Source organism: Hylobates moloch, unplaced genomic scaffold, assembly GCF_009828535.3.
Source record: "Hylobates moloch isolate HMO894 unplaced genomic scaffold, HMol_V3 SCAFFOLD_1, whole genome shotgun sequence".
Classification (NCBI taxonomy): Eukaryota; Metazoa; Chordata; class Mammalia; order Primates; family Hylobatidae; genus Hylobates; species Hylobates moloch.
This window is the reverse complement of record NW_026652276.1, coordinates 41,697,624-41,710,134: the sequence shown is the minus strand read 5'-3', so window position 1 is coordinate 41,710,134 and position 12,511 is coordinate 41,697,624. Positions and strand designations below refer to the sequence as shown.

The 12,511-nt window shown below is 42.0% G+C and overlaps 1 protein-coding gene across 1 annotated transcript in view; it reads left to right on the top strand.

Moving 5' to 3' along the window:
* LOC116810476 (aldehyde oxidase) overlaps window positions 1–12,511 on the top strand; it is an 85,160-nt gene that overhangs the window by 3,654 nt on the left and 68,995 nt on the right. Inside the window, exons 2-5 of the mRNA XM_032755020.2 lie at window positions 3,470–3,527; window positions 5,583–5,679; window positions 7,698–7,806; window positions 10,231–10,357. Coding sequence (XP_032610911.1) covers window positions 3,470–3,527; window positions 5,583–5,679; window positions 7,698–7,806; window positions 10,231–10,357 — 391 coding nt within the window. The remainder of the gene's footprint in view (window positions 1–3,469; window positions 3,528–5,582; window positions 5,680–7,697; window positions 7,807–10,230; window positions 10,358–12,511) is intronic.

Below are 12,511 nucleotides of genomic sequence, written 5' to 3'. Positions count from 1 at the left end.
AATAACCTGTTTCATTAGTAGAGCCAGAACCTGCTTAGAGGTGTCAAGGATGCTAAGAAGCAGTCATCCTGCATTATTTGCACAATGAGCATAGACTTTTGGTACTGGTGTAGGAATCTGGAAAGAGCAGTTTATTGGCTAGCATTCTCTAAGGTTCTTGGTTTACAAGGCTGAGAGAGGAAATTTCTGGGCTTCTGGAATGGCTGCAATGATTCAGAGAAAAGTGGAGAAGGTGGAGGCAGCTTAGGCAGAAAGAAGTAACAAGCAAAATGAATTTTAAAAGCAACCTAAAGCTCAGGAAGATGTGTCCTCATGGCTGTTCCCTGAGGCTTCTTTCTCTCCTCTGAGGCTGCTGTAGATTGTTGTTCTTTGCTAACTGCATCTCACAATGTACACCCCTTTCTCTCCTCCTCTTCTACCTCTCAGCCTTGTCCCTTCACATGCACCTCAACCCCTTCCTTATTTTCTACTCTCTCCCCTCTCATCTCTCTCTCTCTTCCTTTCTCTTTCTGACTCTGTCTTGGATCTGGCAGGGCCTCCTCAGGCACTAGTCACTGGCAGTACACAGAGAAAAGTGATTTCTTAACCAAGTACAGTGTGAACTTGGACTCTCTCAAAAGGGCTGGCAGTGATACAGAGGGGCAGATTCCACCCTCAGATTCAAGACTATGCTGAGATTGAGTACATGCAATGACCCTGACCTGAGAACTGGCAACATCTCTCAAATCCACAGTCAACCAGAATAACTGTTACCCATCCCCTCTATACCTCCTAGCCTCCATCTGAGTCCTAACTTCCCTGTTTCATTCCCAGAGCTGCCAGGACAAGATGCGTGCTAGATCTCTGCCCCCACTTCCTCCAAATACAACACTCACTACATCAAAACAACAACAACAACAACAAAAACACATTTCAAACTGGTGAGACTTTGAGCCAGAGTCCAATCCCTTGAAACATTTCCTGGAACACATACCCAAACAAGCATGACTACCTTCTTCCATGAATTCCTTCCTCAAATATAGAAATATTCCTCAGCCTAAAATGCTATTCTTTACTAACTAGGCTACACAGACCCTGTCTATCCATTAAAACGGGGCTTCTATTGTTTACCATCATATCTAGGAACAGACATTGTGAGGTTGGGGCAGAAGCTTTATGGTGTTATCTGAGACCCAGGTTTCTTCTCTCTTTTTTCTCTCCTGCCATTAACATGTTGCCTCATGGTCTAAGATAACTGCTGTGGTTCTAGCCATTTCATCCCTATTCCAAGTAGTGGGAAGGAAAGAAAGGAGAATGCATGCCAGGATAGACAACCTACAGTTTCTGCCACCGATAACTTCTGTGTTTTTCTTTATTTTTCATCTGTTCAGATGCCCAAGTCTGTGAGAAATTATTTCCTTCCTTCTTGGTATCTCATACCAAATCATACATAGCATGTTCCAGTCATTCATTTCATTAATTAACACTTATTACATCCTGTGATATATCCCCACCACCAAGCTCAGTGTTTGGCATAAAGAAGAATAGCAGAAGATGGCTTCTTTCAGGATCGAGATAGTCTTGTACACACACAAATAAATATGATACAGTATAAAAAGTGTCATAAAAGAAGAGGTGAAGACATCAGCCATGGGAACAAAGAGGAGGATGGTTACTTTGAGATGGGGAAGGGTATTTTAGGTGGCAGCACTCTCCATAGAGAACACTTGAGCAGGGTGGTGAATGACATACAAAATTCTGCCAAGAAGAGAGGAAGGATTTTCAGGACAGAGGGAACCTTGCATGCAAATACAGTGAAGGTGAAAGTCCAGTGCACCCCCTGGACTGTCCAGTTCATCCGTGTGGCCTGAGTTCGAATTTCTTCTTGTATTCCACAAATAGTTGATTATTAATTCACCTAAGATCCACTCAGTGTACTCATTTAAAAAGCACATTTTCTGGTTCCCTCTACCAGAAATCCTGATTCCATAGCGGTTTCATTTTAACAAGCATCTCCATGATTCAGGAATTCCTGGAATGGCAGTTTGGCAGCCAGGAGCCACGTTAAATTTACGCATATACATGAGACGATCAGGCTTGAGTTTTACAGCAGTCACTCTGGTCGTGGTGCAGAGGATGATATTGCAGGTACCAAGAGTGGAGGCAGGGAGAACTGTCAGGCAGGTCTTATAATCGTTCAGACAATAGATGATATGGGCTCATGGGTAGTGACAGTAGAAGAGAAAGGAGTCTAGAGTAACATTGGAAGCCCAAGTGGAAGAACTTGGTGACACTGATTGTGGTGGATTGGAAAAAAAAGTTGAAAATAGCTCAGGTTTTTTAGCTTAGATGACCTAGCAGATACTGAGGCCATTAAAAGGTTAAGGCAAAGAAGGGAAGGAGTAAGTAAGTTTGGAAAATAAAATAAAGAGTTCCATTTGAGAGCCAATTAAGTTGAAGATACCTGAGAGGTACCCCATATATTTTCTTATCACACACACATACACACAAACAGACACACACACACACACACACCAATCTTTCTATATTGCAGACTCTTCTAGGGCACAGATCTGACCTTGGCAATTGGCATATGCCACACCTTGCCTAGCATATAGTCTGTTAGAATTGAGGGTGAGGCAGCAGCCCTAGAATAAGCATATGTCCACTCCTCACCTACTACCTCCCAGGAGGGAAAATTACTATAATATGGTGAAAGATGAATTCAGCTTCTGAAATGGCAAAGCAAGTCATGCTTCTATGTGTTCTATGAATCTAAAAGAAATGTCAATTTTTTTGTGAAAAAAGGGAAAACATGATCACTTTGGAAAACATAACCAATCATGACATTTTGATGTCATCCTTGAGAAAAAACAGCATGCTGTTCTGCTGCTATGCTGCCAGGCTGCTCCCATGAGCTTGCCTAAGTGTGTCCTTGCTGCACAGTTTTGCATCACTTAGCATACATGTTTTATCTTCCCCTTTGTTTATCTGATTGGGGCCATGGCTGGTTATCTTTTACTGGAAACCACAATTATTTGAACAAGATAAACAAGTCTTTTTAAAAATTAACTGTATCAATTTCTCAGAGGCTATTCTATTCCAGCAATTCCCCTCCCTCCTTTCCTTTCTTATTTCATCACCCCTCCCCCAAGTCTGAACTGTTCTACTAATGTCTTTACTCTCGCCTGCTTTAAACTTTCTAGAAAAAACTGGACAGGAGGTAGTGTTTCTGTTAGCAGAAACAACAATTGCCTTAGAGAACAGCGATAATTCAGGACCAAGGACAGGAGCACAATTGTGGTGGGGCTCAAGATTACACATAAGAGAGGTGGTTTGCATATCACAGGTGTTCCATAAAGCTGAAATCTACTTGAAAATATGAGTAAAAGGGCTAATTAACATGCATTTCCCTCAAATTAGTGTGATCCTACCAATGTGAATTTCATATTAGCTCTCTCAACTAACTCTTATTTTCCCTTTGGTATAGGTGATAGAAAAAAATGTCGATCCTGAAACAATGCTGTTGCCTTATTTGAGGAAGAAGCGTATCCTTTTCTTTACTTTGACTGTGTATGTGTGTGTGTATTTGTATAACTCCAATTTCCTCATTAAATGATATTTCAAATATACATTAGAGACACTGAGACATATTCCCTACTATCATGGTTTTATGCTCATATTTGAGAAAGTCCTATCATTTTATAGGCAGTGCACAAATGTGGCTGTCAGAAGAACCAATTTTCTTCTAGTCTCTGTATAAAATGGAGAAACTAGTAATGGAAACTTAATAGATGTTAAAAGAACCTAATTAAGCATCCTTTAGAATTAAGACTCACAATATTTATACTCTGTCCTTAAGGACTAATTATTATGCCCATTAGGAAAAGAGAGCACAAAAGTCACCTGAAATGAAAGTAAAAGAAAAATGGAAGAACTAAACCTGAAAATGTTATCCTAGAAAAACTTGCCAAATAAATGCCATCTAAGGAATGGATTTTTAGCTTGCTATGCATGAACTCCAGTGGGCTACCAGACAGTGAAAGACACTACAGAATTATATGCAAAATTATGTTTCAATGGGGGTGTGTACATTTTTCCCCCTGGAGAGAGTAAAATTACCAAAAGAGTACATAACTCCAAAGCATCAATAATTATTTTTCAGACACATGAGTATGTTTCTGAAACATGCTCATGAAAGTCATGCAAGATATTTAGACATAAAAAAACAATGAACATGACTTCCTGATTATCCACAGTACCTATGTATAATATTTAAAGTTTGGTTCACTGTGAGTGACAGAAAACTCCACCTCATGGTAAACAAGGTAGAAGGTAGGAGTTTCTTTCTTTCTCATTGTGTTAGATCAAGTTCTTCAAGATGTGGACACCAAAAATGAGATTAAATGTGCCAGGATTTTATTAGGAGAAATGCCTGTGGGAAAGGAAGTAGGGAGTGAATCAGAGGAGGCTTAGGGAGCCATTTGATCACCATGTAAGTCTGACCCTGGAGATAAGGTTGAGTGGAAGGGCCCTAGACTGCTGGTCAGTCTAAGGCATGTTCTTCAGAACCACTAGGGATGGTTGACAAGGACTCCATGTCTCTCCATAGCACTAAGCCATTGGTGGAGAGCAGTCCATGGGAGGCATGGTCTTAATGAAAACTGGAGTAATCAATATTAAAGTGCAGCAACGGGGTCCCTTGGTCAGTTACCCTCTGTGTTGAAGGGAGGTCTGTGAGGCGTGTTTGGATGGGTATCACACTCACATAAAGGAAGCCCACAGGTAGGTGGATCAGAGCTGGTAAAGCAGTGTCACAACGTTGTTGAGGAACCAAGCAGCACCTTCCTCAGCACACAGCTTTCTCCCCACCATCAGAGATGACTAATGGAGGCCCAGCCCTCATGTCTGAATTCCAGCAGATAGGAAGAAGTAATGAACAAAAAAAGAAGCACCCCTCTCCTTTTAAGGACACTCTTCTCCTGGAAGTCATACACCACAACACTAATATTTACATCCTATTAGCCAGCACTGTTAATGACCCCACCTAGCCGCAGAGGAGGCTGGAAAAGTCTGTGTTTCACTCTGGGAAGCCATGTGTGTGGCTAAAAATCAGGGTTTCTATTTCTAAGGAGTAATGAGAGAACAGATATTAGGGAACAGATGGCAGTTTTTGCCACTGAAAGGCAGAGAAATACACAAACATGGCTAACATGACACAAATATTCCAAGAATTATCTATAATTTAATATTTTGCTTTGTGTCATCAAAGACAGAGATAAGGATGAGAATAAATGTGCAATGTGTTCATACCTTCAAATACTCAAGCCCTTACATATATAGACTCTTCTTTTTTCAGTTTGGCCCTATTTTTGGCAACCTGAGGTCCAGTTGTTTTCAAAGGGAGGATACAAGATATTACACACAAAAGGAAATCAAGAATTTACAAGATTATTATAGTTGCTATAATAGTAATTAAGACATAAACACATTATTTGATGACTATGTATTGAACTTAACTAACATTTAAGAGTCTGTGATGTTACCGTCTCCTAGTGGCAGAATTACATAACACATATGATCTTTAACTATACCTCTTCCAGTTCGACTCACAGGAACTAAGTATGGCTGTGGAGGAGGAGGCTGTGGTGCCTGTACAGTGATGATATCACGATATAACCCCATCACCAAGAGGATAAGGTACCATGCAGCAAAGTCCAGATATGGATGAATTTTTATAATTTTGAACTTTGTTATATTCCTTCATTTGGTAAATATATATTGAGTACCTACCATGTGAAAAGAAATGGCCACTGGAGGTACAATGATGAACAAGGCAGACATGGTCCCAGGAATATGAATGTGTTGGGAAAAAAAATGTAGCATCAATGAGGATAACATATGGTCAAAGAATTCCCCGTCAAAGCCAAGCACAGTGGCACACATTTCTAGCTACTTGGGAGGCTGTCAGGAGGATTGCTTGAGTTTGAGTCCAGCCTGGGCAACATAGCAAGACTCGTCTCTAAGAAAAAAAAATCCCCTGTCAAAAGTTAAATGGCTCCCTAACTCCCTATCTGGGGAGAAAAGGCAGGGCTGAAATTGCAGTGGAGGATAATGCCATCATCACATTCATTTATTACTCTTCCAGCCCCTAACTTATCTCCTTCCTCCCATCTGGTGCATTCTCCATACATCAGCCAGAGTGACCTGCTTTAATTATCATCAGATCAAGTCACTCGCATACTTATAAGCCCCCAATGGCTTCCCATTATGTTTAACATCTGTTTATGTTTGGTATTTATCCTTCTTCACATTTGCCAAGTTTCTTGGATCTGTGTGTTGATGTCTTCTGGAAACTTATCGAGGCATTATCTCTTCAAATATTTACTCTGTGCCGCACACTCTTCCCTCTGTTCTTCTGGGACTCCAATTATGCTAATGTTAGACCATTTTACATCAATTTCACAGATCTCACTTGGAGGCTAAGGATCTGAGCACTGGCGAGGTTTCAGATATCTGCCTCTGTTCCATACCAAACTACCTGCTGTCTGATCTCTGAGAGGTTCCTCCCTGCTTTACAGCCTGGCTGTCAGCTTTTTAGTTCATGAGGCAGTTCTTTTTGCTTACCTATATCACCTTCCATGCTTTCAGAGATCTGTCGCAGCCATGCTGCTCTGTCGTTAGCCTCTGGGGAGTGGCGACTACCCTATACTCTGTGAAGTCTGAGTACCTAGGGTTTCTCTCAGTTCTCCTGTCTCTCCCCCAGCCTTCTTTGTTTAAGGACCAGTATGCTTGGAAAGTTTCTTTTAGCTCTCCTTCCCTGCCTATTTTTGGGGAATTACCCCTGGCACTCAGTGATCTCTGGTGGGGAAGAGATTGGAGATAATGCATCCCAGCTTTGTATTTCCATCTGTTGTTATCAGCCCACATGCAACCATGCAAAATTTGTTGGAAGTTGGTCTGGTTTCTCCTTACTCCTGTTTAAGGCAGGTTCCTTTTCCTCCTTCAATTTCAGGAAGAGAATAATTGTATCTCAGGGATGAGAGAAACTGTATCTTCTCTCTTATGAAAGGGTTGTCACATCAGAGTTTAGTTTATTTATTAAGTTTTGCTCATAAAGTTTCTTGGTGTACTCAGCATCTGATGAGCTTTGAAAATGTGATTATATTCCTCGCATGGTTTACTTTGGTGTTTAGAATGAGAGTGGCAGTCTCTTACGACTCTTAATGGCTTGTTTTTACATTCTGGCCTTTGTACTAAGGCATCAGTTTCTCCAGTTCTTTAATGTTTAACTTATGCATTCATCAGCGTGACAGTGAGGTGTTGGTGAAGGCTAGCTGCTCTGGTTGCTAATGGAGACCTGGCCTGCCATAGGTGCATGGTTACCTGTGACTAGAGAATGTCAACCCCTCATTCAAGAGCAAAAACCATCAAAGTTGTGACAGCTTTTGATAAGTGGACACCATTCTGGAATTAGAATTAGGAGACCTAATTTTAATCCTGCCTCAGACACTCTGGCTGTGACCCTGAGTAAATCACTCTGATCCTCATATTCCACTTCTATAAAATGGGCCTGAGCTAAGGAGGAAATGTATGTGTAAAACCTGGGGACATTATACAAAAACCTGCCATAGTGGAGAAGCTCAGTGAATGCCTGGCGCCTTTCCCACTGTATGCGATGTAATTTGTAATTTGTGCTTTTCTTTTGCATTCTGAAGGCATCACCCAGCCAATGCCTGTCTGATTCCCATCTGTTCTCTGTATGGTGCTGCCGTCACCACAGTAGAAGGCATAGGAAGCACCCACACCAGAATTCATCCTGTTCAGGTGAGGATGTGCCTCTTCCTTATAGGCTTTCTGTGCTTTAGAAACCTCATGACATTGAGTCCTTGAGAATAAGAGAGTGGAGCAGCCTGGGGCCTGCTGCTTTGGCCACTCCAACAGATACAACCTAGCTGGGAACAAGAGCAAAGCCTGGCGTATTGGGATATATGAGTGTTTCTGACTAACTTCTTGGAAAGATGCTTTGGGAAGGCTAGAAAACCTTTTCTTCTCTAAGAATGCCCTGACATTTGTGGGTTTGTTTTCTGTGTTCTAATTAGATGGGACCTATGTATTTGACATCTTCCAAACTCATAAAGAAACAAGAGCCAGGTGCAGTGGCTCACACCTGTAATCCCAACACTTTGGGAGGTCAAGGCCGGTGGATTGCTTGAGCCCAGGAGTTTGAGACCAGCTTAGGCAACATGGTGAAACATGTCTCTACAAAAGTACAAAAATTAGCTGGGTGTGGTGGTGAGCAACTGTAGTCCTAGCTACTCAGGGGTGCTGAGGTGAGAGAATCACTTGAGCCTGGGAGGTTGAGGCTGCAGTAAACCATGATTGCACCCTGTACTTCAGCCTGGGTGACAGAGTGAGACCCTGTCGTAAGAAAGAGAAGGAGAAAAAGAGGGAGAGAGGAAGGAGGAAGGGAGGGAAGGAAGAAGGAAGGAAAGAAAGGATGAAGGAAGAAAGAGAAAGAAGAGCCATGTGCATTGAGGGATATAATTTTATGGTTTTTTTAATAAAGTGGAAAATAACATATCTTAAGGCTGAGTGAAAATTTCAGCTACCAAAAAGCTTTGTTATATTTAGAGCTTGTTTAGAAGACAGATGATAGGAGTTGTCAATAAGTTTTTTGGCTTTTCTCCTAAAGAAGCACTTTGTTAGAGTTTTAGACTCAAGTAAAAAGGCATCTTCAGACACCTGAGTCTTTATGTATATATTGCCCATAAGAATGTCATTTCTAGGCCAGGCGTGGTGGCTCACACCTATAATCCCAGCACTTTGGGAGGCCAAGGTGGGCGGATCACGAGCTCAAGAGATCAAGACCATCCTGGCCAATGTGGTGAAATCCTGTCTCTACTAAAACTACAAAAATCAGCTGGGCATGGTGGTGCATACCTGTAGTCCCAAGCTACTCGGGAGGCTGAAGCAGGAGAATCACTTCAACCCGGGAAGTGGAGGTTGCAGTGAGCCAAGATCGTGCTACTGCACTCCAGCCTGGCGACACAGCGAGACTGTCTCAAAAACAAAAAACAAAAAAAGCCATTTTTCCTCATTTTTATTGAAGTTAATGAAGATCAAATGTGAGAAAAGATAGAAGAAGGAAAAGATAGGAGCAACAAAGAAAATGACCCAAGTTCAAATTTTCTAGATTTGAAGGAATCTTGGATTCTGTTTATTTGAAAGATCATTACCCAGAGGGAGAGAATTTTGCCTGGATCATTACGAAATATCATTAACTAGAGGGAAAGAATTCTGCCTGGATGCCCATATAAGACCTCGTCATACACAGGCATACAACACCCCTTTCATTTCCTCATTGACCTGGAACTCCCATTGTTACAATGTTACCAGAAGACAGCTTCCAAAATCTACTTGAACCTTAGAAGTTAGACTCCAAAGCAAAAATGCTAGAGGGAGGGAAAGGTATAAAAGAAATAAAAGCATTTTATTTATTTATTTTTTTTTTCACTTCTCAACTTGAGTGTAATTTGGTTTATTTCTCTGAAGGATTTCCTTTACCTCAGTAATTCACAACCACAACTGCACATTGAAACCAACCATGTGGGATCTTTAAAAGATGTATGCCTGTGCCCCATTCCCAGAGACTCTGTCAGTTGGTTTGTGGTGCTGTGTGGGGCTTGAAATCTTAACACTCTCCTGATGATTCTCAAGAGTGGTAACCACTGCCTTAAGTGAAGCTCAAAAGCAGATGAGGCCCAACCTCACAACAACCCAGCCCTGGGGAGGGAGGCGCCTGGGTTGAGAAGGGCTCTCAGGGCCACTGCTGCAATCTTTTTTTTTTTTTTTTTGAGACGGAGTCTCGCTCTGTCGCCCAGGCTGGAGTGCAGTGGCGCAATCTCGGCTCACTGCGAGCTCCGCCTCCTGGGTTCACGCCATTCTCCTGCCTCAGCCTCTCCGAGCAGCTGGGACTACAGGCGCCCGCCACCACGCCCGGCTAATTTTTTTTGTATTTTTAGTAGAGACGGGGTTTCACCATGGTCTCGATCTCCTGACCTCGTGATCCGCCCGCCTCGGCCTCCCAAAGTGCTGGGATTACAAGCGTGAGCCACTGCGCCCAGTCCACTGCTGCAATCTTAACATGCAGACAAATCACCTGGGGATCTTGCTAGAATGCAGGCTCTAATTCACTAGGCCTGGGATGGGGCCCAAAATTCTGCATTTCTAACCTTTCTGTGCTTCCAGGAGAGGATCGCCAAGTGTCACGGCACCCAGTGTGGCTTCTGCACACCTGGGATGGTGATGTCCATCTACACGCTGCTCAGGAACCACCCAGAGCCCACTCTGGATCAGTTAACTGATGCCCTTGGTGGTAGGTTACATGTGCATGCTTTTATTTTTTAATTTTTATTTATTTATTTTTTTGAGACAGAGTCTCACTCTGCTGCTTGGGCTGGAGTGCAGTGGCGCTATCTTGGCTCCACTGCAAACTCGGCCTCCCAGGTTCAAGCGATGCTTGTGCCTCAGCCTCCCCTCGTGCTTTTATTTTTAAATGATGATGATAATGATAACAACAGCTAATATTGGATACCTTTCATGTGCCATACACTGTATTAAATACTATTTGAAGATTATCTCATTTGATCCTCACAAAAAATTTATAAGATACTATTGTTATCCCCATTTCATAAATGGAGAAACTGAAGTTTAGGGAGAGTGATTTGTTCAAAGTTACACCCCCAATAAGTGGAAGAGTTGGTTTGTTCAAATCAGGATTCAAACCAGACCCACACATTATATTTGGCTGATGTATTTCTGAAGTCTTTTTTGTTTTTATAATCATTAAAAAGCCAGTTATTCATCCGCCCTTGGGAAGAGTCTTGTTATCTCAACATGCTGCTCCCTCACCACTCTCCCTACTGGGTGGGTGGGTGCTTTCAGGACCATATTCAGCATCAGGGGGCTGCGATGGATACAGCATAAAGTCAGAGACTGAGATCTTATGGTGATACTTGATACTTATTGCAAAGAACTCTCTCTATCCACCCTAGAGCGTTTTTGTCAAGTTCAGGAGCTCAGTGTATATGTGGCGGGGGGATATCCTCATCAACAGATTCTAAACAAGTTTTTTAAGTGATATCCTCTCAAGTCCTATTTCTGGTGAAGTTCTCCATGGCTCCATTTGTCTTTGTCTCAGGCCTCCCAAAGACCTCATTTCTCTGCTAGAGAACATGAGCCTAAAGCTCATATGTACACTTACTCTGCAAAGATGTTCCAGGGAAAACCAGAACAAATGGACGTAGAAAGGAGACACATCGCTCATAAACTGTCTTCTGCCTGATTTCCTTTAGATCTTATCATGAGTTTGATTTCCTGGCTGTTTATGATATAAACAAGTGATAAGGGGTTCTCAGATTTCAGGGTACTTAGGTCATATGTGGGAATCTGCGGGTAATGAAGATTCCTGGGACCCACCCCTAGAGAGTTTGACTCAGTAATACTGTTTTTTAAATAAGACTTCAGATTTAGGGGTGGAGGAGGAATACCGGACCACACTGTGAGAGAAATGCTGGCCTAATGATTTATTGTAAGTAAATCATGTTCCCGACTGCTTTCACTGTTTAATAACTACCTTTGCTGCCGTATAATAACTTTGATCTTTCTGTCAGCTGAAGCTTAGAGTCCTTTTTTTTTTTTGTCACAGTGTTAAGAATGAGGGTTTTTTTCCTTAGAAAAAGGAGTATAGCTTGCCATTTACAACAACACGAATGAACCTGGAGGACATTATGCTGAGTAAAAGAAGCCAGGCACAGAAGAACAAATACTACATGATCCCACTTAGATGAGGAATCTAAAGTAGTCAAACTCATAGAAGCAGAGAATAGAATGGTGATTACCAGGGCCTGGGGAACGGGAAAACAAAGATGTATTAGTCAAAGGTAAAAAGTTTCAATTATGCAAAATGAGTAAGTCCTAAAGATGCTGTATAGCATAATGCTTATAGTTAACACTGTATTGTATACTCAAACATTTGCTAAAAGGGCAGATGTTATAGTAATCACAAAATAAATGAATAAATAAATAAACAATGGGAGGGAACTTAGAGGTAATAGATATGTTTATAACATTGACTGTGGTGATGGTTACATGGGTGTAAGACTTATCTCCAAATTTACCAAGTTGTACACTTTTTGTATGTCAATAACAGCTCAATAAAATGGATTTTACTTTAAAAAAAAAATTAGGTTGGCTGAGCACAGTGGCTCCCACCTGTAATCCCAACATTTTGGGAGGCTGAGGTGGGCGGATCATCTGAGGTCAGGAATTTTGAGACCAGCCTGGCCAACACGGTGAAACGCTGTCTGTACTAAAAATGCAAAAATTAGCCTGACCTGGTGGTGCACACCTGCAGTCCCAGCTACTCGGGAGGCTGAGGCAGGAGAATTGCTTGAACCCAGGAGGTGGAAGTTGCAGTCAGCTGAGACTGCCCCACTGCACCTGCAGCCTGGGCAACAGAATGAAACCC